General features: G+C 65.0%; 4 protein-coding genes across 4 annotated transcripts; 3 read left to right on the top strand and 1 right to left on the bottom strand.

Annotated features, from left to right (window-relative positions):
- Positions 1 to 3,707: 3,707 nt before the first annotated feature.
- On the bottom strand, positions 3,708 to 5,806 carry EMIHUDRAFT_219741 (hypothetical protein; the record flags this gene model as incomplete). Its single annotated transcript, XM_005758365.1, has 2 exons — positions 3,708 to 3,884; positions 5,636 to 5,806. The coding sequence occupies 2 exons, from the start codon at positions 5,804 to 5,806 to the stop codon at positions 3,708 to 3,710; spliced, it is 348 nt and encodes a 115-aa protein (XP_005758422.1).
- A 6,421-nt stretch (positions 5,807 to 12,227) lies between these two features.
- EMIHUDRAFT_417078 (pyruvate dehydrogenase E1, alpha subunit) lies at positions 12,228 to 15,679 on the top strand. Its single transcript, XM_005758364.1, has 7 exons — positions 12,228 to 12,584; positions 12,811 to 12,859; positions 12,936 to 13,580; positions 13,663 to 14,412; positions 14,490 to 14,816; positions 14,884 to 14,976; positions 15,050 to 15,679. Exons 1-7 carry the CDS (start codon positions 12,262 to 12,264, stop codon positions 15,266 to 15,268), a joined length of 2,406 nt encoding a protein of 801 aa, XP_005758421.1. The 5' UTR covers positions 12,228 to 12,261; the 3' UTR covers positions 15,269 to 15,679.
- Positions 15,680 to 17,325: 1,646 nt separating this feature from the next.
- EMIHUDRAFT_219737 (hypothetical protein) lies at positions 17,326 to 18,114 on the top strand (the record flags this gene model as incomplete). Its single annotated transcript, XM_005758363.1, has 2 exons — positions 17,326 to 17,430; positions 17,545 to 18,114. 2 exons carry the CDS (start codon positions 17,326 to 17,328, stop codon positions 18,112 to 18,114), a joined length of 675 nt encoding a protein of 224 aa, XP_005758420.1.
- Positions 18,115 to 18,391: 277 nt separating this feature from the next.
- Positions 18,392 to 18,775, top strand: EMIHUDRAFT_219736 (hypothetical protein; the record flags this gene model as incomplete). Its single annotated transcript, XM_005758362.1, has 1 exon — positions 18,392 to 18,775. The coding sequence occupies one exon, from the start codon at positions 18,392 to 18,394 to the stop codon at positions 18,773 to 18,775; it is 384 nt and encodes a 127-aa protein (XP_005758419.1).
- Between the last annotated feature and the right edge of the window lie 2,220 nt (positions 18,776 to 20,995).

Below are 20,995 nucleotides of genomic sequence, written 5' to 3'. Positions count from 1 at the left end.
AGCAGCTAGGGAGCTTCCAGGCCCAGCTCGCGGCCGGCCTGGTCTTGCAGAGGCTGCAGGGAGACGCCGACCGGATGGAGCGGCGCGAAGAGGAGGTCGAGCAGCGCACCTTCCATATTAGGCAGCGAGAGACGGATCTGAGGGCGAGCGCGGCCCTCTTGGCCGCCGAGAGGAGCAAACTGGAGGAGGAGAGGAGGAGGAGGGATCTCTGGCACACGATTGCGCAGGGGGTGGAGACCGAGGAGGAGGCGCGCCGCCTCTTCTATCGTCGGCAGGACTCGGTTGGCGCCAGCACGAGCCTCACCGTTGAGTCCGCCGTCATGGTCGTCAACGCCGACCGGCTGCGCTCGTACCTCGCTGCGTCGCCCGCCGCGGACACGTCTCCTGTCCGAGCGCATCGCAAGGGGGACGGCCTCCTCTTCCACGGATGCCCGGAGGCGGCCGTGGCCAACATCCAGTCCGACGGCCTGCGGATGCGGTTCGCGAGCAGCGGGATGCTGGGACGGGGGCTGTACGGCGCGCCCGACCCTCGCAAGTCGTACTCGTATTGCCGCGGCTCGAGGCACGGCGCGTTCGTGTTCCTCTGCCGCTTCAACCTCACGACCGCAGAGCATGCGGGCCCGAGCACTCCACACCGGAACACGGTCTTCGACGAGTACTGTGTGTACGACGAGCGGCACGTGGTGGTGCTCTGGATGCTGAAGGTGAGTGAGTGACGGCAGTGGCGGAAGCGGCGGAGGAGATGGTGTGGACTCATGCTGTCGTAGGTGTGAATGGGCAATTGCCCTGAGCTAACTATCACTACCGCCACTATCACACGGTCCACTTCCAGCACGAGCGATCCTCGTCCCAGACGTACCGGGGCCGCCCACCCAGGCTTTCGATGTACACCGCGCAGCCGCTTTCGATGCCCACCGCAGCCGTTTCATCTCGCCAACCAGCTCTAACCCGGGGTGCGCTGCACTAACCCGGCCCTAACCCACCCCTAACCCGGCGCAGACCCATGCTGTATGCCCCCCACGCCCCCAGCCGCACGGGTTAGTGCCGGGTTAGTGCCGGGTTATGGTAACCCATTCTGACCCGTGCTGACCCGTGCCGGGTTAGTGAGCACTAACCCGCGCTAACCCGCGCTTACCGAAAGACTCACCTCAGGGCCGTCCACAGTCGGGGTGGGACCAGTCAGTCAGTCTCTCCTCGCGACGGTGGGAGAGTGAAGGTCGGGTTTGGGCTCGCCTGCGGCGGTGGGGGTGGCTCCGGGTTCGGGGAGGGGCTCTCATGCTCATCGCTCCTATCCCTCCCTGCCTCAATTCCCGGCTCCTCCTCCCCCCCCTCCCCCCATCGAGCATCGTTCGTTGCACGTTGGGCAGGCAGTCCTATTGATCGAACGAAGGAAAGTATTCGCCTGCTCTTGTGGCGACACCTGCATTTGCTCTGTGGAGGGCGGAGTCAGATTGGGCCCCTTTCATTGACACGAACACGGATAGTACGGTCTGGAAAACCGGCGTGCACGATTTGCAACGCGGCCGTAATACGTTTGCAGTGCAGATTCTGATGGCCATGCAGATGCTCGTCCTACTCCCAGCTTTGGTCTCAGGGAACGGAATATGCCGGGGGAGGAGAGCCTTCAGCGAAAAGCATGAGTGCGCGCCGAGGTGGTTTCACTGCCCCAAATGCGGCACCTCGTTTGGCACGCTCCTTCTGCGTCTTGGTCACCCCGAGCGCTTCGGGTCCTACATCTGCGACGACAAGCGCACCGGGCCGTCCGGCTGTACGAACCCGGCGAACCTGCTCTTTGACGTCGAAGATGCCTGCTTTGGCGACCGGCTCGGCGACATGTCGGATAGCTGCCTCGGCGCTCCACCGGGCATGTGGCCTCCAGAGCGTGCCTTCGGCCTTCACCTGCCCATCCCAAAAGGGCTGGTCTCGGCAGGGCAGAGTCGTTTTTACGGCATCTTCCGCGAGCCCAAGTCGCGAGCCCTCTCGTCATATACTTACTTCCGACGGCTGTTTAACGAGACCATGCCCGACGTGGGTGGAGAGTCCCCGACCCCCGCAGGAGCAGCGTGGTACGCGCAGCGCATCCGCGGTGTCGTGGCGCGGCAGCTCGCAGGCGAAACTAAGGGCATCATCTGCACGGCGCCGGATAACCGAGGCCCATGCCCGAAGGCGTTGCGTGCGCCGAATCCGCAGCGCGTTAACGAAGCTCGATTTCGGCTGAACGGGTTCCGTTTCGTCGGCTTGCAGAGCGAGTGGCTCCTCAGCATTTGCCTACTGCGCACCATGACAGACACGAAATGTGAGGTCTCGGACACGGCCAATGCCCGCCCAGGTGCGCTCCGGCCGCGGCGTGTGACCACCTTTGGACACACGCCCCAGCCCACGTTGCCCTAAAGACACACATCCCCGCACACTTTTCACACCCCTATCTAGGCGCACGTGGCATCATCAGCGCGAGCGAGAGTCGCCGCCTCCACCGGCTCCGCAGCGCAATCTACGCTGTGAACGACACCGACGACGAGGCGGTATACGCGATGGCGCGCCAGCGCTTCTGGGCCGACGTGGCGCTCTACAATCTGAGCCGTTCAGGCTGTGAGCGGAAGTGCCGTCCCCCGCCGACGGCAGGCCTCGTCGTTCGCGGCTTTGGTGATATGGGCATAGACCGCGAGGGGTACCCGACGCACTATTCGCACCTGCTTCGCAACTGGCTGCCGCGCCTGTGGGAGTGCCAGGGGGACTTCCCGCAGGAGCGCGCACTCTTCGTCCCCAAGAAGCTTGTGCCTCTCTACGCTGACATAGTGGCGCGATATGGAATGACGATCACCCAGGAGAAAGGCGTCGAGTGCGCCTTCCACATACCAGCCCGCCCACCGAGCTACTTCTTCGACATGTTTGCCGACCCCGCACGCAACTTGCGCGCCGAGCAGGGCTGCAGCTCCAGCGACGTGGTGCTAGTTCTGCGGACAAGCAAGCGAGCCGAGCGCCGGCGCTCGATAGCCAACCCGGGTACGGTGGCCGAGGTTGTGGGCACGTTTGCTCGTCAAAAAAACCTGAGCTTCGAGGTCGTCAGTTTTGAAGACTACGCGTTTGCCGAGCAGCTGCGCAAGGTCTGCACTACGCGCTTGCTGATTGGACAGCACGGCGCGGGCATCGGCAACGCCTTATGGAGCTATCGCCGGCCAATGGTGGTGCTTGAGCTGCCGCCTACGCTACCCGGGTGGTGGAGCGGTCTTCTCGCGCCGCGCTACGGTTTCACCTACTACCACGACGTCAGTGAAGGCCATTGCTGGCACGACTCCGCCAACAAGAGCCATAGTGTGACACGAGGGACGCGCGTAGGCAGCAATACGACGATGACCGTCAGCGTCCCGCACCTGCGGACGCTGCTGCACAAGGGCTGGCTCATGATGCAGAAGAACAACCGCACCGCACGGAAGCAAGGCAAGCTCTGGGAAGGCGTACAACCCGGCAACACGATCAGGCCGGGGACGACGCGGTCTTGGCACAAGAACAAAGGCGGAGGACGCAGTGGGAATGCGAACAGGCCGTTCTGAGGATACTGCCCCCCCCCCCTTCCGCCTCGCCTGGCTCGGCTTCTGACAATTTCGGCGAACAATCTCGGCGAACGGAGATGGGGAAAAGCGCCTACGGGATCACTACTACTGCGGACTACTCTGCATTGCTGCGACGCCTTCGAATGTGCTTATACTCTATAAATAAATAAACAAAGTGCAGTAGAAAATCCAAAATCCAAATCGCAAACATAGAAACCCAAACACACACAGCCACGTGGCATAGGAGAGCAGGAGGTGAAAGGAGGCCAGCACAAGTTGCAAGGACGCACGAGCGAGAAGCACAGCAGAGCAGACAGATGGCAGCTTCGCGAGCTACGGGGGCGGCCACGGCACGGCCCGGTGGCCGCCCCGCAATGAGGCAATAAATAAAACGGACACCTCTACTGCTGTGAGATGGGTAAAAAGGAAGGTCCCCGCCCTTGCGATGTTTGTGCAGGGTTCTTTGTGGGTGTGGTCGGCGACTAGCCGGGGTCGTCCTCCCGATGGGGGACTAGCACTAGCCGTCTTCCACATGCGACATGGCGATGGAGGGCCAGCCTAGAGGCAGAGGCGTGGCAGGACGGGTGGGACGAGGAGGGAGGAGGAGCATGTGCCGATGGGGCTGAAGGTTGCTGGCATCCTGGATGTTGCAGGACAATAGCTAACACTAGGCACGTCCTATGCGCCGAGTGCGAGGCGGTGAAGGGGGAGAGGAGGGAGCACCACCGGGCGATGAGGAAAGGCGCGGCGGACGTGCTCAAGGCGCTACGATGGACGCCGCCGAAGTCAAGGAGGCGGACACTCGCCCACACCGCAGAGTGCGAAGCCCAGGCGCTCGCTGTACGCGCCATTGCTGGGGCGACGAAGAGATGCGCGGGGAGAAGGGAGAGCGACGAGGAATGGGAGGCGATGGAGCAACTGCTAGCTGGACGACTACCCGAGCCGAGTGTGATGGACCAGGACCCGCCAGAAGACATCATGAGGGAGTATGACACACGGGTGGTGACTTCACTCAGGGCACTGCAGCAGACGGCGGCATCAATAATCAAAGTACGGGAAGGGAAGAGGAAGGGACTCGAGGCGGAGAGGAAGGAACGAGTAGCCGCGGAAACAGAACGCCTGAGAGAGGGACAGAAGGAAAGGAAGGAGAGGATACGAGAAATGGAGTGGGCGGCGAATGCGTGTATTTGCTGGCGACGGAGGCGACATCGACAACGTGATGCCGAGGAGAAGGAAAGGGAAGAGGCAGAGAGACGCCTCGAAGCGGGGAGAGGCAGAACGACGAGAGCGATGGGGATGACACTCAAAACGACCCACTGCGAGCTCGAAGGCGAAGGCCAGCGCAGGAAACGCGGTGATAGGAACGACGATGCGGCGAGCGCCGGAGGGAAGCGACGACAGCGAGGGGACGAGGACGGCGAGCAGAGAGGAGAACAGACGGCGAGCGGCGCACGCGAGGGCGACCACGCAGGAAAAAACAAACGGGACGAGGGGAAGGAAACGCGGCCCGCCAGGAAGCGAAGGCAGACGGCAAGATACGTCGCCGGACCAGCGACAGGAAGCGCAGGAAAACAAAAAGAACAAGACCAGGAGCATGGAGACGAGGGAAGGCACGAGGCGCTCCGCCGACAAGCAGCAGAGGCGGCGGCGAAAGTAACGACGGCCATGCTAACGACGGGCGGCACGGTGGAAGGGGCGAAGGTAGGCCCCTCTAGCATAGCGGAAGGGGAACTCGGCCTACTGGCGACGAGGAGGCTAGAGAAATTTGAGGTGTGTAGCATCTACACTGGGGAGATCTTCCGGACAGGAACGGCGCAGCCACCAGAGACAGTACCAGACGAACTATCACGACACACGGCAGCAGGGGGGACGCAGCTGGATGGAAGTGACGACGAGAGCGGGGACGACTTTGACAGCGTCGCGGCGCGGTGTAACTTCGACTGGCCTGCAGCATCGAATGAGCCGAAACAAGGCACGAGGGCGACGCACTTCGTACGCTACGAGGAGATACAATTAGGCAAGGCAGCTGCGCAGGTGATGGTCCTGTTTGCAGAGAGGGGAGTCAAGGAAGGCCAAGAAATCACATGGTCATATGGGGACTCATACAGGAGCCACCGCAAGGAGATGGGATACAGGGCGGGGACCAGGGCGGATCCGAACGCAATAACACCCCAGCAAGCGCGGACGGCATTCGCGAGATACTGCAAAAAGATAGACGTGACGAAGGAGGAGCTAGCGTGGAACTTTGGATGCATATCGGCAAGCCAAAATAACGAGCAGGAGGCTGTCCTGGTGCGTGAGCTAATCCTGAGCAACAATAAGCGACTGTACCACGGAGCACAGAGCGCAGCAGACAGGACGGCGGCGACGGCGGACATGGCAGAGACGAGTGTGAAACAAAGGGCGGCGGGCATGGAGGGCGGTAGCGACGGGGATGGAGACGGTGACGGTGGCGAGGGAGAGGAAGGGGGTCCATTAACACCAGACAGCGAGAGGGGCAGGGAGGAAAGGGGGAGAGAGGAAGCCAACGCGACGTGCGCAGAGGATGAGGATATAAACTGGGACGACGCAGCGGAGGGGATAGGCGAGGGAATCGAGGGACCGGAGGGCTTTCGCGACAGCGACGATGACGACGAAGAAAGGGGAGGGCCCTGGCGAGCGGGCGCATGGCGCCCGACGCTCTGCCATGACCTCCGGGAGGTTGGACTCGAGAATCGCACCTCGTGACGTTCTCTCTCTGTATACTGTATGTTCACCGTACGTCTCTTAGTTATCCTCCTGACTCGTGTCTGTGAGTGCGAAGACCCGGGCCGCAAAAACGGCTTTATTTTTCGCAACAGACGCCATCAGGATGCTGAGCAGCAGGTCGTCCACCAAGGAGTGAGGTGCCAGAGGAGGTTATGCAGGTGGCTGAGCAGAAGGTGACGACGAGGCGGTGCTGGCGTGGCTCGACGGCGGCGGGCGGGTCGATGCGACGTTCGAGTGCGTCTTTTCGGACGGCCCTGTGAGCGGCATGACGTTGCTGATGGTCGCAATGGCCGATGGCCGCGAGGGGCTGGCCGAGGCGCTGCTCCAGCGCGGTGCGGATGTCTCGTTGCAGAACAGCGACGGCGCCACTGCGCTGAGGCTCGCCGCCGTGAATGGCCACGAGAAGCTGGTCGACTTGGCGTTGCGGCACGGCGCGGAGATCAACGAGCAAACTGCTCTCGGCGGCACCGCGCTGATGGCCGCCGCCGGCAGCGGCCACGAGAAAGTGGTCGCCGCGTTGATTCGGCACGGCGCGGACATCGACCTGCAAGACAAGAATGGTGGCACTGCGCTGATGCACGCCGTCTGCTTCAACCGGCCCGCCACCCTCCTCCGCTTGCTGCAGGCGGGCGCAGACGTGACATTGCGCGATGTGGACGGCAAGACGGCGCTGCAGTGGGCCAAGGAGCGGGGCCACGCCGAGTGCGTCGAGGCCTTCAGGACGTATCTCGGGGCGGTGGCGGCGGTCCGGAAAAAGGCACCGTCAGCCGAAGACGCGGGTGCGAGTGCCGCGGTCTCTGCTTCGAGCGGCGAGGGCGGCGAGGACGCCGAGCCGAGCGGCGGGGCAGTGCCAGAGGAGGTTGCAGACGCGGCTGAGGACGGCGACGAGGAGGCGGTGCTGGTGTGGCTCGACGGCGGCGGGCGGGTGAACGCGACATTCGAGTACGTCCTTTCGAGCGGCTCTTTTAGCGGCATCCGTATGGGCGGCATGACGCTGCTGATGATCACAATGACGCGTGGCCGAGAGGGGCTGGCCGAGGCGCTGCTGCAGCGCGGCGCAGATGTCGCGCTGCAGTCTAGCACCGGCGCCAACGCACTGATGCTTGCCGCCACGAATGGCCACGAGAGGCTGGTCGAGTTGGCGTCGCGGCACGGCGCGGAGATCAACGAGCAAACTACTCTCGGCAGCACCGCGCTGATGGGCGCCGCCGGCAATGGCCACGAGGAAGTGGTCGACATGCTCATCAGGCACGGCGCAGCGATCGACGTTCAGTCCAACGGCGGCTTCACCGCACTGTGTCGGGCCGCTTTCTACGGCCACCCCGCCGCCCTCCTCTGCTTGCTGCGGGCGGGCGCAGACGTGACGCTGCGCACTACGGATGGCAAGACCGCGCTGCAGCTTGCCAAGGAGCAGCGCCGCGCCAAGTGCGTGCGCGCCCTCGCGGAGCATGCGGCGGCCGAGAAGGCGGCGGCGGAGGCAGCGAAGAAGGCTGAGAAGGCGGCGGAGAAGGCGGCGGCGGAGGCGGCGTGGGCCGCGGGAGCGGCGGAGAGGGCGGCGCAGAGGGCGGCGGAGGAGAAGGAGGCGGCGCGGCACGCCGAGGAGCTGCTGGCGGAGATCGAGGCCGAGGAGGAGGCAGAGAAGCGCGCCAAGGGCAAGAAGGGCAAGAAGAAGAAGAAGAAGGGCGGCGGGGCGGGCGCAGCTGCGGGGCCGTCGCAGGAGCCCGAGGCCGAGGCGCCGTCGGAGGCAGACGCAGCCGAGGCGGCGAAGAAGGCCGAGGAGGCGAGGCTCCTTCTGCTTCTCGAGACACTCACCGAGGAGAGGATGCGGTTCAGCATCACGGCGGAGAGCCAGGCAGCGGCGTCGGCAGAGGTGGCCGAGGCGGCGCGCTTGGACGCTGCGGCGGACGAGGCGGAGGAGGAGGCGGAGGCGGACGAGGAGGCCGAGGCGGCGGCAGTGGCGGCGCTGGCGGATGCCGAGGTTGCGCGGGCGGAGGCCAGAGCAGCGCTGGAGAAGGCCAAGGCGGCGCAGGCGGAGGCCAGGGCGGCGCAGGCGGCGGCCAGGGCGGCGCAGGCGGCGGCTTATGCGGCGCTGGAGGAGGCCAAGGCGGTGCTCATCGCGGCCGATCTGGCTTTTGAAGGGGGCGAGACGGCGCTCGAAGGGAGCGACGCGGCGCTCGAGGAGGCGGCGGCCGCTGCAGACGCGGCGCGCACTGCTGCGGCCGCTTCGAGGGCGAGGGCGGCTGCTGCCAGGACGGCGGCGGAGGCAGCCCCGCAGCACTCATAGAGAGTGTGAACTGAGTGTCTCTGAGAGGATCCTGGAGAGAGGACGTATCGTCACAGGGGGGGGGGGGGGGCGCTCGGGGGCGGAGATGCGCACGACCCGGGGCCGGGAAGCATGTGAAAAACGTCGACGGTTGAATCTTGAAATATGAAAGAAATGATTTCCGCGCGGTGTTTTATTTGTGTGTTTTATTTGTGTGTTTTATTTGTGTACTTGTTACGTGAAACACCGCTGGGACCCGGACGCCAGCACACACGGCTAGATTTCATTCATGGCGGGCCGCGTAAGCCCTAGGGTCAGAGTCAGAATCGGTTGGGTGGCCGCGCAGGGCGCGGGCTTCGCTTTCGGGGGCGGTCAGGGAGGGGTCGGGGTGCTGCAGGGGAGCGCGAGGAGGCTTCCGCCTCGGGTCCTAAAATCACCGGGTCAAGAATTCTTTTTGACCGCGCAAGATATAAAGGGTGTCCTAAGCGCTAAGGGCTCTGCTCGCAAGGCGCCCGCGTCGCAGACGCGGTACCATTGACAAATCTGCAAGATACCCCCACACGAGCAAATAGCAAAATCCGAATACCGTGCACGAACTGCGTGATGTGCGCCGGGCAAGCCTTCAGCTGGTGCCAAGACATTCGTAAAATTGAAGCCAAGAACGTCCGCCAAATCCGTGCTAGGGAAAGCGTGGCGGGGCGGGGCGGGGCGGGCGGATCCACTTTGTATTCGCCACACGCATCCCTAGGGACACGTAGGTATCGTCCAAGATTTGGGCGGACGGGTTGCGCACCTGCTCCTGCATCTCGAGCAGCGTCCAGTGGTAGCCGATGGCGAAGAGGAACGGTCCGAGCGGGTCGCCCTGCGCGCATCCCTCGGCCGACATGAAGACATTGAAACGAAGCGACTCTCCCATGACGAAAACGAAACACGCACCAGGCGACTGCCTGAGAACGCTGGATCGAATCGAGGAGGCACCTAAAGCAAAATCGAGCCCGCTTCAGGTGAGAAAAAAATAATATAGTAAGGGTCGGAGCCGGTTTCGAACTGGCGACCTTCACCGCTCGCGGAGAGGGGAGCCAGCCAGAGATCGGTTCATGTGAGAGGGGGGCCGTACGTGGCGGCCTATATAGCATAAAATAAAATAAATAAATAAATAAAAAACCGGGGGAATTAGACACCACAGATACGCAGGGGGTCCGGTTTCGACCGTCAGGGGCTACTGCGACCCCAAGGTGCCCCCGGACGCGCGGCGGGCGGCTGAGGCGGCGGGAGCCCAGGCCAAATATGAGGCCTACAAGGAGGGTGACACAGCTGGCTCTTGCCTTTCCAGGGGGGTTGCTCCGCCCGGTGCCGGTCCGGCGTAGATTTCGCCGAATTTTGGGCGCGTCGTGCCCTCACCACCAGAGCTTGTGGGGGGGGCGAGAGAGAGTGTGTGTCCCTCGAGACCTTCTAAAGGCATATTACTACTTGCCTGCCACCCCTGGCCCCGTCCCCGCGCCCAGAAGGGCGAGATTCCGGTCCCACTCCACCACCGCACGAAACGTATTTCGGTCCGGGGTCCGGTTTCGACCGTCAGGGGCTACTGCGACCCCGAGTTGCCCCCGGGTCGCCCCCTAAGGCCTCCGTTAGTTGAGGAGCACTATTTGGGTGGGTCAGAGACCCTCATTTAGCCACCTCACAGGGTACCCTGAGGCTGTGGCCTCTGCACAAGATTTCGCACCATATGGTCACACGGAGCACTAACAAAGCGGCCAGGAACGAAAAGAAAAAGCAAAGAGAACCCCTGCGCCCGCTCTGTCCGCAGCCACACGCTGCTCCGGTGCCCTGACGCCACACCGATGGCCTCCCACCGCATCGGCGCCCGCCTGTCTGGCCTCTCGCCAGAACAATTTGTCGCCTTCATCGACGAGCAGGCACCCCTCTGGAGCGCCGCCGCGATGCGCGTGGCGGAGGAGCACGCCGCACGGCTCGTGGAGCAGCCCGAGTGGGTGCTCTCCGAGGTCCTCCTCTCGCCGGACCTCGTCCCGCACATCCTCGCCCAGCTGCCGACCAAGGACCACGCCGCCAAGGGGACGTGCCGCGCGTGGCGCCGCGGCTGGAAGGAGACGCTGAAGAAGCGCGAGAGGCAGCGCGTGCTCGTGATCGGTGGCCACGACATCGACGACGAGTTTGTCAGCTCGATGGAGTGGTACGACCCGGCATCAAATACGTGGGCCGGGGAACCCATGGCGCCGACGCCGACGGCGCGCAAGGCTGCCGCCATGGCGGTGCTCGATGGCAAGTTCTACACGGTGGGCGGAGAGGGGGACGACGACGACTCTTCCAACTCGGTGGAGCGGTACGACCTGACTACGAAATCGTGGGAGGCGGTGGCGCCGATGGCCACGGCGCGGGAGTCCTCCAGCGCGGCGGTGCTTGGCGGAAAGTTGTACGCTATGGGCGGTGGCGACAACGCCCACCTCAGCTCGGTGGAGCGGTACGACCCGGCGCTGGATGCATGGGAGGCGGTGGCGCCGATGGCGACGGCGCGGACGCAGTTCGGCGCCGCGGTGCTCGACGGGAAGATCTACGTCGTAGGTGGCCTGAGTGGCGCGACCTCTCTCAACTCGGTCGAGCGGTACGACCCGGCGACGAACGCGTGGCAGGCGGTGGCGCCGATGGGGGAGGGGCGCGATGCGCTTGGCGTTGCCGTGCTCGACGGCAAGCTGTACGCTGTTGGCGGCTGGAACAATAACCTCGGCGATGGCCACCGCCAGCTCAGCTCGGTGGAGCGGTACGACCCGGCGCTGCATGCGTGGGAGGCGGTGGCGCCGATGGCGACGGCGCGGGAGCACTTCGGCGCCGCGGTGCTCGACGGGAAGATCTACGCCGTGGCCGGTTGCAATTTTGACGGCGTCGACCCTCTCAGCTCGGTGGAGCGGTACGACCCTGCTGTGAACGAGTGGGAGGAGGTGGCGCCGGTGTCGACGGCGCGAGACCGTCTTGGCGCTGCCGTGCTCTGAGTTCGCGCACATGGTCGTTTGACGTTCTGTGGTCGTTGCGAACGGGCCGTTTAATCCCTTTCCCCCACGCCGGTCGATCGCTACGATCCAAGAACGAACGCGTGCGAGGCCGTTGCGCCGACGCAGCCGTGTGCAGTGGGGCCGGGCAGTTTAGTGGCTTCTATTAGTGCATCACCCCCATCACGCCGCTCGCCGGCGACGACCACCGCAGTGTATATTTCTTATTTCATCCGGACGGGCTTTCGCGGCTAAATTTACTCAAGCCACACAGAACACCCGCTTACTAGCCTACTGGTTTCAGCGTTTCCGGGCTCGCAAAACCCGGCGGGTGCAGCGGCGCAAGACCTCTCGCGTCTCGGAGGTCGCAGGCCGACCTCGGGGAGGTCGGGGAAAACCCTCGTTCGGCTATCTACTCGCTCCCCTCACTATTCACAGACACTACGGCTGTCACGTGAGACTCACAGTGGCTACTGAGACTGTTCACACGTGACGTTCACACCTGGGGGACCAGGGTGTATCCGCAACTTGCGCAGGCCCCGGGGGTGCGCGTTCGCAGGGAAAGGGCCTTAAAGTTAACACGGGTCTCCGAGGGTTAGCCCCGCGTACCGGCGAGCTGCAATTCTTTCTCTGCCATAGGCCTCGATATCCTTCTCCGGCGAGGGAGGTTGGACATCGCCGCACGGCCAGGCCGAAGATGCTCAGCCTCGCCTCCTCCTACACCGCCTTCGGATTCGCGCCGGGCGCGGCTGCGGCCGTTTTGCCGGCGCGACGCGTTATGATCGCGGCCGCGTCGCACCCGGCCATGTCGGCCACGGGCACGGAGACGCTCGACTTCACCGGCGGTGCACTCCGCAACAACAAGGACCTGACTGACACGGACCTGACGCGGATGGGCCGGCGGGCGCGGCCGAACATCGACTGGTCCAACCTGCGCGCGCGGCTCGAGGTCGAGTTTGGCTTCAAGGAGGAGGAGCTCAAGCAGTACGACGACGTGTCAAAGGCGGACCTCCTCAAGGGGTATCCGCTGCCAGCCCACTGCACAGCAGCACCGCCGCCACACCGCGGCCGCACACGCCGCCGCCGCGGCAGCCACTAGATTCGCCGGCATCGGCCGCGCCGCGCCGCCAACGCCGCAGCCCCATGGCGGCCTCCCACCACCGCCGCCGCGCCCGAAACGCCTGTCGCTGTCGCCGCCGCCGCAGCGCCGCCGCAGTTTCCCCAGCCTCGTCACCTCGTCCGTCAGGTACGAGATGATGCAGCTGTGCCGTCAGTTCGAGAACGCCTGCAACCAGGCGCCGCCGCACCGCCCGCCGGACATGTCCCGAAGCGTCCCTGACACTGCTGCGCCGCCTGCCCCCCGCTGCGCAGGCGTACATGCAGGGCCACATCCGCGGCTTCATGCACCTGGACAACGGCCAGGAGGCGATCCCGGCGCTGATTGCCGACGCGATCAAGCCCGGCGACAAGGCCGTCTCGTACTACCGCGAGCACACGCACGCCCTCGCCAAGGGCGTCTCGCCCGACGCGATCATGGCGGAGCTGTGGGCAAAGGACGGCGGCACATGCCGCGGGACGGGCGGGTCGATGCACATCTACGACAAGGAGACAAACTTCCAGGGCGGCTGGGCTCTCGTCTGCGAGCAGCTGCCGTACGCCGCCGGCGCCGCGCGCTCCATCCTCCTCGACCGGCAGCTGGACCCCGACGGGACGAAAGACGACGACCGCATCGCCGTCGTGTTCGTCGGCGAGGGCGGCGCGCAGAACGGGCGGATGGCGGAGTGCCTCAACGCGGCCGCGAAGGAGAACCTGCCCCTCCTCTTCATCGTCATCGACAACGGGCGCGCCATCAACACCTTCACGCCCGACGTCGCCGCCAACAACGACGTCTTCGAGCAGGGGCAGCACTACGGCGTGCCCGGCATCCGCGTCGACGGCGGCTCGATGGAGCAGACCCTCAAGACGGGGCGCGCCGTGGTCGACTACGTGCGCACGAAGGGGCCCGCCATCATGCAGGCGCGCACGCACCGCTCCCAGCACCCCCTCCCCCTCTCCTTCTCCGAGCCTCCTCTGAGCCGTCTCGACGCCGTCTCTGCAGGTGCACACGTACCGCTTCCAGGGCCACTCGCCCGCCGACCCGGAGCACGAGCGCGGCCGCAAGGACGAGAAGAAGTGGGCGCGCGCGGAGGCGGACCCGATCAAGCTCTTCGAGGCGGACGAGGCGGCGAGCGGGCTCGACCTCGACGGCGCCCTCAAGAGCGTCAAGGCCGTCGTCAAGCAGTCGCTCGACTTTGCGCGCGAGTCGCCGCCGCCGCCCGCCGAGCTCGCGAAGGAGCTCGAGTTCCCGGACGCGCCGTCGACGGACTACAACGCGCGGCCGCCGCCCGCCGGCGCCGACGCGATCACGCGAGCGACGACCGACCCGGAGGCGCTCGCCACTTGCGAGGCGCACGTCGCCGAGCTGCAGTCGCTGGCCAAGCGCGGCGAGATCTCGATCGCCGACGCCGTTAACCTCGCGGTGCTGGAGGAGATGCTGCGCGACCCGACGACGGTCTGCCACGCGGAGGACCTGCAGGCGGGCTCGTCGTACAACATCCCCAAGCTGACCCAGCAGACCTTCGGCAAGTTGCGCGGCGCGGACGAGATCATCGACGAGGGCCACTTCCTCGGCAAGGCGATCGGGGAGGGCATGAACGGCTACCGGCCGATCGTCGAGATGATGAACACCAACTTCGCCATCTACGCCATGGCCGAGATCTCGTCCGCGGGCAACACGTTCGCCACCACGGGAGGCCAGTTCCAGATGCCGCTCACCATCGTCGGCGCGGGCGGCACGGCGCCCAACCAGGCGCTGGGCGCGGAGCACTCCCCCCACATCTCCATCTCCCCACATCTCCCCACATCTCCCCGTCTCTCGCCAACCAGGCGCTGGGCGCGGAGCACTCGCAGCCCTTCCACGCGTACATCATGGGCATCCCGGGGCTCAAGATTGGCGCCGCCGCCTCGCCCGACGCCGCCTACGGGATGACCAAGTCGATGATCCGCGACAACGGCCCCTGCTTCCTCTTCCTGCCCGTCAAGATGATGAAGGAGACCAAGGGCCACGCCGCCGTCGGCGAGTGCATGCCGATCAACAAGTGCAAGCTGGTGCACAAGGCGTCGGACGACGCGGTGGCGGGCGGGCGCGCGGTGACAGTCCTCACCTACCTGCACGGCCTCAAGGAGTGCCAGTCGGTCCTGCCCGAGATCCAGGCACAGGACTGGCTCGACACCCACCTCCTCTCGCAGCCGGCCCCGAGCCGTCTCGGCCCTGCTGTAGGCCGAGGGGCTCGACATCGACCTGATCGAGCTGCGCTCGCTCAAGCCGCTCGACATGGAGACCATCCGCGACTCGCTCGCGCGCACGCACAAGGCGGCTGTCCCTCGCACGCGCCCGCCCACTCTCGGAGCCCTCCCCTCGGAGCCTTCTCGGACCCGTCCCGCAGGTTGCCATCCTCGACGAGTCCACCAACTCGGGCGGCGTCGGCGCGACCGTCTCCGCGCTCATCCACGAGCAGTGCTTCGACCTGCTCGACGCGCCCGTCAAGCGGCTGTGTATGGACGACGCGCCTGTGCCGTATGCTTCGTCGATGGAGGTCGCCGTCGTCAAGCGCGGCTCGGACGTGGTCAAGGCCGTCTTCGACTTTATGCTCAAGAAGATCTGAGGCGGGGCGCGAGAGAGGAGGGGGTGAGGGGGGAACCCCCTCCCCCTCCCTCCGTCGGCCTTCCATTCGCTGTGCACCCTCAGCGGAGAGAGCGACACGGCTGCTGCTGCACCGCACCGCCTCCCGGCGCGGAGGCGGTCGTCTATGGACATTTGCGAGGCTCGAGAGGGCGTTGCGTTGCGCGCGGGCGGATCGCGCACGCTGTGGGTGGGTGGGTGGCGGCGGTCGATGCGGGTGTAAGAGCAACGGGCGAGTGGTGAGTGACGTGTTTGGGGGGGGGCTCCGCGCCGTGGTGCGCCGGCATGTTTTTGTTGCATATTGTGGAGAGCGAGAGGGGGACGCGCGAGTGTCGCGGTGCGGGGAAATCTGCACTGGGGCACTTGACGTTAGTTAATGCTGGGGGTGTGGGGCATGCTTGCCGTGGTTCTGGTTGCTCTCCGTCAGCGGACGGTTTTGCGACTCCGATGAAATCATCAACCTCACGTCCAGATTTTGTCAACCTCACAGACGGTTGCGATATGATTATGAAGACTGCGGCGACGGCTGTTTGGGGGCGCGGGGCGGGCGCTTTTGCCCGGTAGAAGCAGGTCGACATTGTATAGTGGCAACCACGATGGTCGAGACCGCTGTGAGCAAACACCACGCAGGAAAAGACCACCATGAGCAACACCACGAGGGAAAAAACGAATGGGCCCGCAGCGTCAAGATCCTCAGCACCGCCACGCTGATCCTCGCCATCGTCCACCTTCATTAGCATCACCACAGCCACCATCACTTCGATTCTCGCCTGGCGGACATCGTCACGCCTGGCGGACAACCTGGACGACCTTCACCCTTGGGTTTCTTGCCGTCGTGCCTGGGCAGTGTGCTGGGGCGGGTCCCCAAGGGTGAATGGACGACACCTCACCGAACTGCAGATGCTGAGAGATGGACGCGCGGGTGAAGCGGGCTGGCCCGACCTGATGAGCAGCGCTGAGACCTTCAATAGCGTCGCCCATTCCCACTCGGGGCCACAGGACGTGCGGGCCGGCCCAGCACCCAACGGTTCCTTCCCCGTGCACCCGAGCATGACCGGAACGGCCGTCTGTGGCGAACCACTTCCCGGAGATGGAGAAGGACGGCGTATACGCATTCTTCTTGCTGCAAGGTGTCAACGAGACCGAGGCCGAGTGGTTGCGGCTAGAGCCGGGCGCGGAGCGGTAACCTGAGTGGCCGTCAGCTCGGCCGCGGCGGGCATGGCCCATTCCTCGATTATCACAACAACGGCAACTACTTCGTTGGCTTCCAAATCCCACTCCACTCCAATCGCTTTGGATTGCGCGGTAACATTTTTCGGCCAGTGTACGTACCAGTGTAAAGTTGGCCGCTCTGTGTATCTCGAGACCTCGAGAGAAGGCCGCCCGCAGGCCCAAGTCAAGAATTGGCTTTCTTTTGGCGGGCAAAGTGTAAAGAAGCGTGGGAACGCGCGAGTCGGCCAGCGAACAGGTACAGCCGAGCTAACTGCGCCGACGCACCTCTGCACCCCGTCCCCGTGTCTTGAGCAAACGGCGGAATCGCGTGTCATGCAAGCAACTGCGTGCACCATTACCCTCATCCAGCAGCGCAGCAGCGTGACGTGTGTTCCTGACGGTCTCAATGCCACGTTTGGATGCATTGGCGATACGAGCAGCAGTGCTCGTGTCTGGGTTGCGCATGGATGCCGAGGGCGGTTCCTCTGCAATGGCGTCCACACACCATGCGGCTATGTGCACAGCGGCCTCCAGCAGCGTCAGACGTGCACATGCGGCACCGCCGCAAACACGTCGGCCCCGGCCGAGCATGGCCCAGCCGGTTGGGTGTCAGGTCCGTCTGATAGATCCAGGCGGGTCGGTCACGTTGCATCGGCGTTGGCCATCAAAGCCTGGACTGTGGGTGCAGGAACGCCACCGCAGTCCGCGCGTGTGGCGGCCGTGCTTGACAGACCTTGCTCAGGCGATCTGACCACGATTGGGAACAATGCGCATGTGCAACCGGCGCTCACTCTGGTGAGCGGGGATGGAGTCCGTCGCTTCTCCCCCATGTTCAGCGTGTTTTTGCACGGGCATGGCTTCATGCTGCTCGAGAACCGCGAGCCAGCCGAGGTCGCCCTGCTTCAAGCAGTCCACGCGAGCTTGAGCGCAGCGGTGCTCATCTCCTCCGAGAAGCTCCACCAACCCCATCGGTCAAAGCACCTCCTCCCCTTGGACACTTTGCTCACATCCTCCTCCAGCAATGCCACCGACGACGCTGCGCGGCAGGCGGTGTCCTCTCTTCGCGGGTTGCAGTCCCTCTTCTTCGTCGCCTTCCACCTCCTCCTGCCGACGCCAGACTACGATGCGCATGGCCAGCTCGACTCAAAGACAGACTACCTGCAAAAGGTGCTCGAGGTTGCGACTCTTTACGGCGTGATGGACAACCTGAATCGGCCCGGCTCAACGTTTCAGAACCCCCACTGGGACTATCCAAATTGGGATTCCGGATGGCTCGTCATCGATGTGCCACTCTCCGACGTGAGGCCGGGCGGAGGCCCGATTGAGATCTGGCCCGGCACGCAGCACCTGAGGTACGATCAGACCTTTGTGCACTCGCAGCAAATACTGCGAATCAGGGAGGCGGAGCCCCGGCAGTACTCAAAGTGCTTCCCCGAGATCCTGTCCATCGCCCAGCTCTGGCCATCGGCGCTGCTGCACTCGTCGCTCGGCGACATGGTGGTCCGCAACCCCTCCACTTGGCACCGGGGAACTCCCAACTCGCTCGCTAGCCCGAGGCACATGCTCTCCTTCATCTTCCGGAGGCGGAGGCAGCACGCGGTGAAGAAGCCGGTGTGATTCAACCCGATGTGGTGATGTGATCCTGAGTATGTTTAATTTAATCCCTACCGCGTTAAGTTAAGTTAAGTAGGAAGGTGAAGAATAGTCAGGCTCGGGCTGGACACCAACCGCGTATATTCCTCCCGGAGGCCCAGCCAGACTACAGTCGAGAGCGCGTCGGAGACGGGTGTTTCGACACCGAGAGCCTGTTATCACGTGTTATCCGAAAGCACTTAGCGAGCGTGTCGGCGAGCGGGGCCCTGCGAGCGGGGCGGCTTGTGAGACGGAGGCGGAGATGCTCGCCGCGCTGCCCTACTCGGTCTTCAACGCGCGCGACTTTGTGGCGGTGTTTGGCATCCCGAAGGACATCGCGGCCGCGCTGGTGGTTCAGATGGACCTCTCCCTGGGCAGGGGCATGGAAAGCATGGTCGAGGCGGAGGGGGCGCCGTGGGACGAGGCCGGCACGCAGAGCGTCATGGGAATCGCTCACACCGCCAAGGGGAACGCGCTGCAGGTGTGCGCCTCGCGCCTGGCTGCCGCCTCGGAGACGCTCGAGATCCTTGCGGCGGGCGGCAAGAGCGAGCGCGCGAGCGCCGCCCTGGCGGTGTGGCGCAAGACGGCCGAGGAGTTCCGCCATTTTGTCAGATGCAACCCCACGCTCGAGGACCTCTTCGAATGAGCGCCGGGCGTGTGCATCGTGCCCCGCCCTGCGGATTGTACACAATGCTACACACAGCCGGCCAGGGAGCGGGCTGCAGGCTGCAGGGTTGGAACGGCGGGCAAGCAGCAAGATCTGGCGTGTCCGTTTGTACTTTGAAAACACGCCAACGCATTCCACCTGTCTCTTTGTTGCATACATGTATTTCTTTCGTGTAGATCGGCAGCCAGCTGGCTGTGTGTCTTGTGAGCTTGTTTGTGTCTGTGTGTCGCTCGTGCGTGTCGTCATCATCTGTCTCGCGTCCACCCGTACCGCGTTGGTGTCCAGTCCGAGCCTGGCTGTTCTTCACCTTTCTACCTACCTACCTGGTAGGTAGGCCCCGCCCCTCTTTTCGGAGTAAGTAAGAAATGTCGCAACCCCACACCGGCGCGAAGCCCGGAGCCCACGGCGCGGATTGCAGCTGTCAACAGTCAAGGCTCAAGTTCGCTCAAGCCCACACTCTGCGCTCTGTCTGAGAGATGCTCGCACTCTATGCGACTTTCCGTCGCGCCACCACCCTCGCACCCACCCTACGTACGGCTGTGTGAGCAGCTCCCGGCGGGACCTCGAGGGACCGCACGCGCGCCCGCGCGGCGCGGGGCCCAGCCCACAGCCTCGATCGCTCGCAAGAGAACGCACCCCACAGTACGAGAGACCCTTCCCCATGTTTGCCACTGCGCCAGCTGTCCTTGCGCGCGGGCTAGGCCGCCTCCCGCGCCCTGGCCCTCGCAGCGGCACCTGACGCGCGCCTCGCTTTGGCTGCGGCGAGCGCCGCCTCTGCCGCTGCCACTGCCGCCTCCTCCGCCTCCTCCTCCGCTGCGGCAGCCTCCTCCTCCTCTGCCACTGCCACGGCCGCAGCCTCCGCCGCAGCCTGCCGGCGCGCCTCCGCTGCCGACTCCTCGCCCTCCTCCTCGCCCTCTTCCTCGCCCCCCTCCTCGGCCGCCTCCGCCGTCTCCTCGTCGCCCTCCTCCTCGCTCGCCTCGCCCGCCGCCTCTCCCAGCGCCTCTGCCAGCCCCGCGACCGACGTCTCCGCCGTGATGCCGAACCGGATCCTGTCCTCGTGGAGCTCCGCTAGAAGCCGGAGCAGCCCCTCCCTGTCCAACGGCGCGGGCTTGGCTGCGGCTGCCTCTGCCGGCGCCTTGGACTCCTGCGACGGCCCAGCGCCGCCGCTCCCGCCGCCCTTCTTCTTCTTCTTGCCCTTCTTGCCCTTGGCGCGCTTCTCAGCCTCGACCTCCGCCAGCAGCTCGTCGGCGTGCCGCGCCGCCTCCTTCTCCTCCGCCGCCCTCTGCGCCTCCCTCGCCGCCGCCTCCGCAGCCCACGCCGCCTCCTCTGCCGCCTTCTCGGCCGCCGCCTTGGCCGCCGCATGCTCCTCGAGGGCGCGCATGCACTCGGCGTGGCCCTTCGCCTTGGCGTACTGCAGCGCGGTCTTGCCCTTCTTAGAGCACAGCGTCATATCTGCGCCCGCCCGCAGCAAGCGAAGCACCACGGCGGGATGGTTGCCAAGGGCGGCGAGAATCAGAGCGGTGCCGCCGGTGCTGCCCCGCATGTCGATCTCTGCGCCGGATCAGCGTGCCGACCACCCGCTCGTGGCCTTTGTAGGCGGCCTCGATCAGCGCTGTGCTGCCAAGATTGTTTTGCTGGTCGATCTCCGCGCCGTGCCGCAATGCCAGCTCGACCAGCTTCTTGTGGCCGTTCACAGCGGCGAGACTCAGCGGGCGCTTCTGCAAAGAGACATCCGCGCCGCGCCGCAGAAGCGCCTCGGCCAGCCCCGCGTGGCCTTTGATCATTGCGATCATCAGCAGCGTCACGCCGCTCACGCGAGTGCCGCAAGCAAAGGTGTACTCGAACGTCGCGTCGACCCACCCGCCGCCGTCGAGCCACGCCAGCACCGGAAATCCGTCGCCTCCACGAGCCGCAAGCACGACCTCCTCTGGCACCTCTCCGCTGCCCGGCGCGGGCTCCGCGCTGCCCTCGCCGCTCGAAGCAGAGGCCGCAGCACTGGCGCCCGCCGCCGCCTCGACTTCCGGTGCGCCGTTCGCCCCTGCGCCGCCCGCCTCGGCCGACGGCGCCTCGCGCCGGCCCGCCACCTCCCCGAGATACGTCCTGAAAGCCTCGACGCACTCGGCGTGGCCCTTCTCGTTGGCGATCTGCGGTGCCGTCTTGCCCTCCGCAGTGCGCAGCGTCATGTCCGCGCCTGCGCGC

The sequence above is a fragment of the Emiliania huxleyi genome (genome assembly GCF_000372725.1).
Source record: "Emiliania huxleyi CCMP1516 unplaced genomic scaffold EMIHUscaffold_87, whole genome shotgun sequence".
In the NCBI taxonomy this organism is placed as follows: Eukaryota; Haptophyta; order Isochrysidales; family Noelaerhabdaceae; genus Emiliania; species Emiliania huxleyi.
Note: the sequence above shows the minus strand (reverse complement) of the source record. Positions and strands in the feature narration are given on the sequence as shown.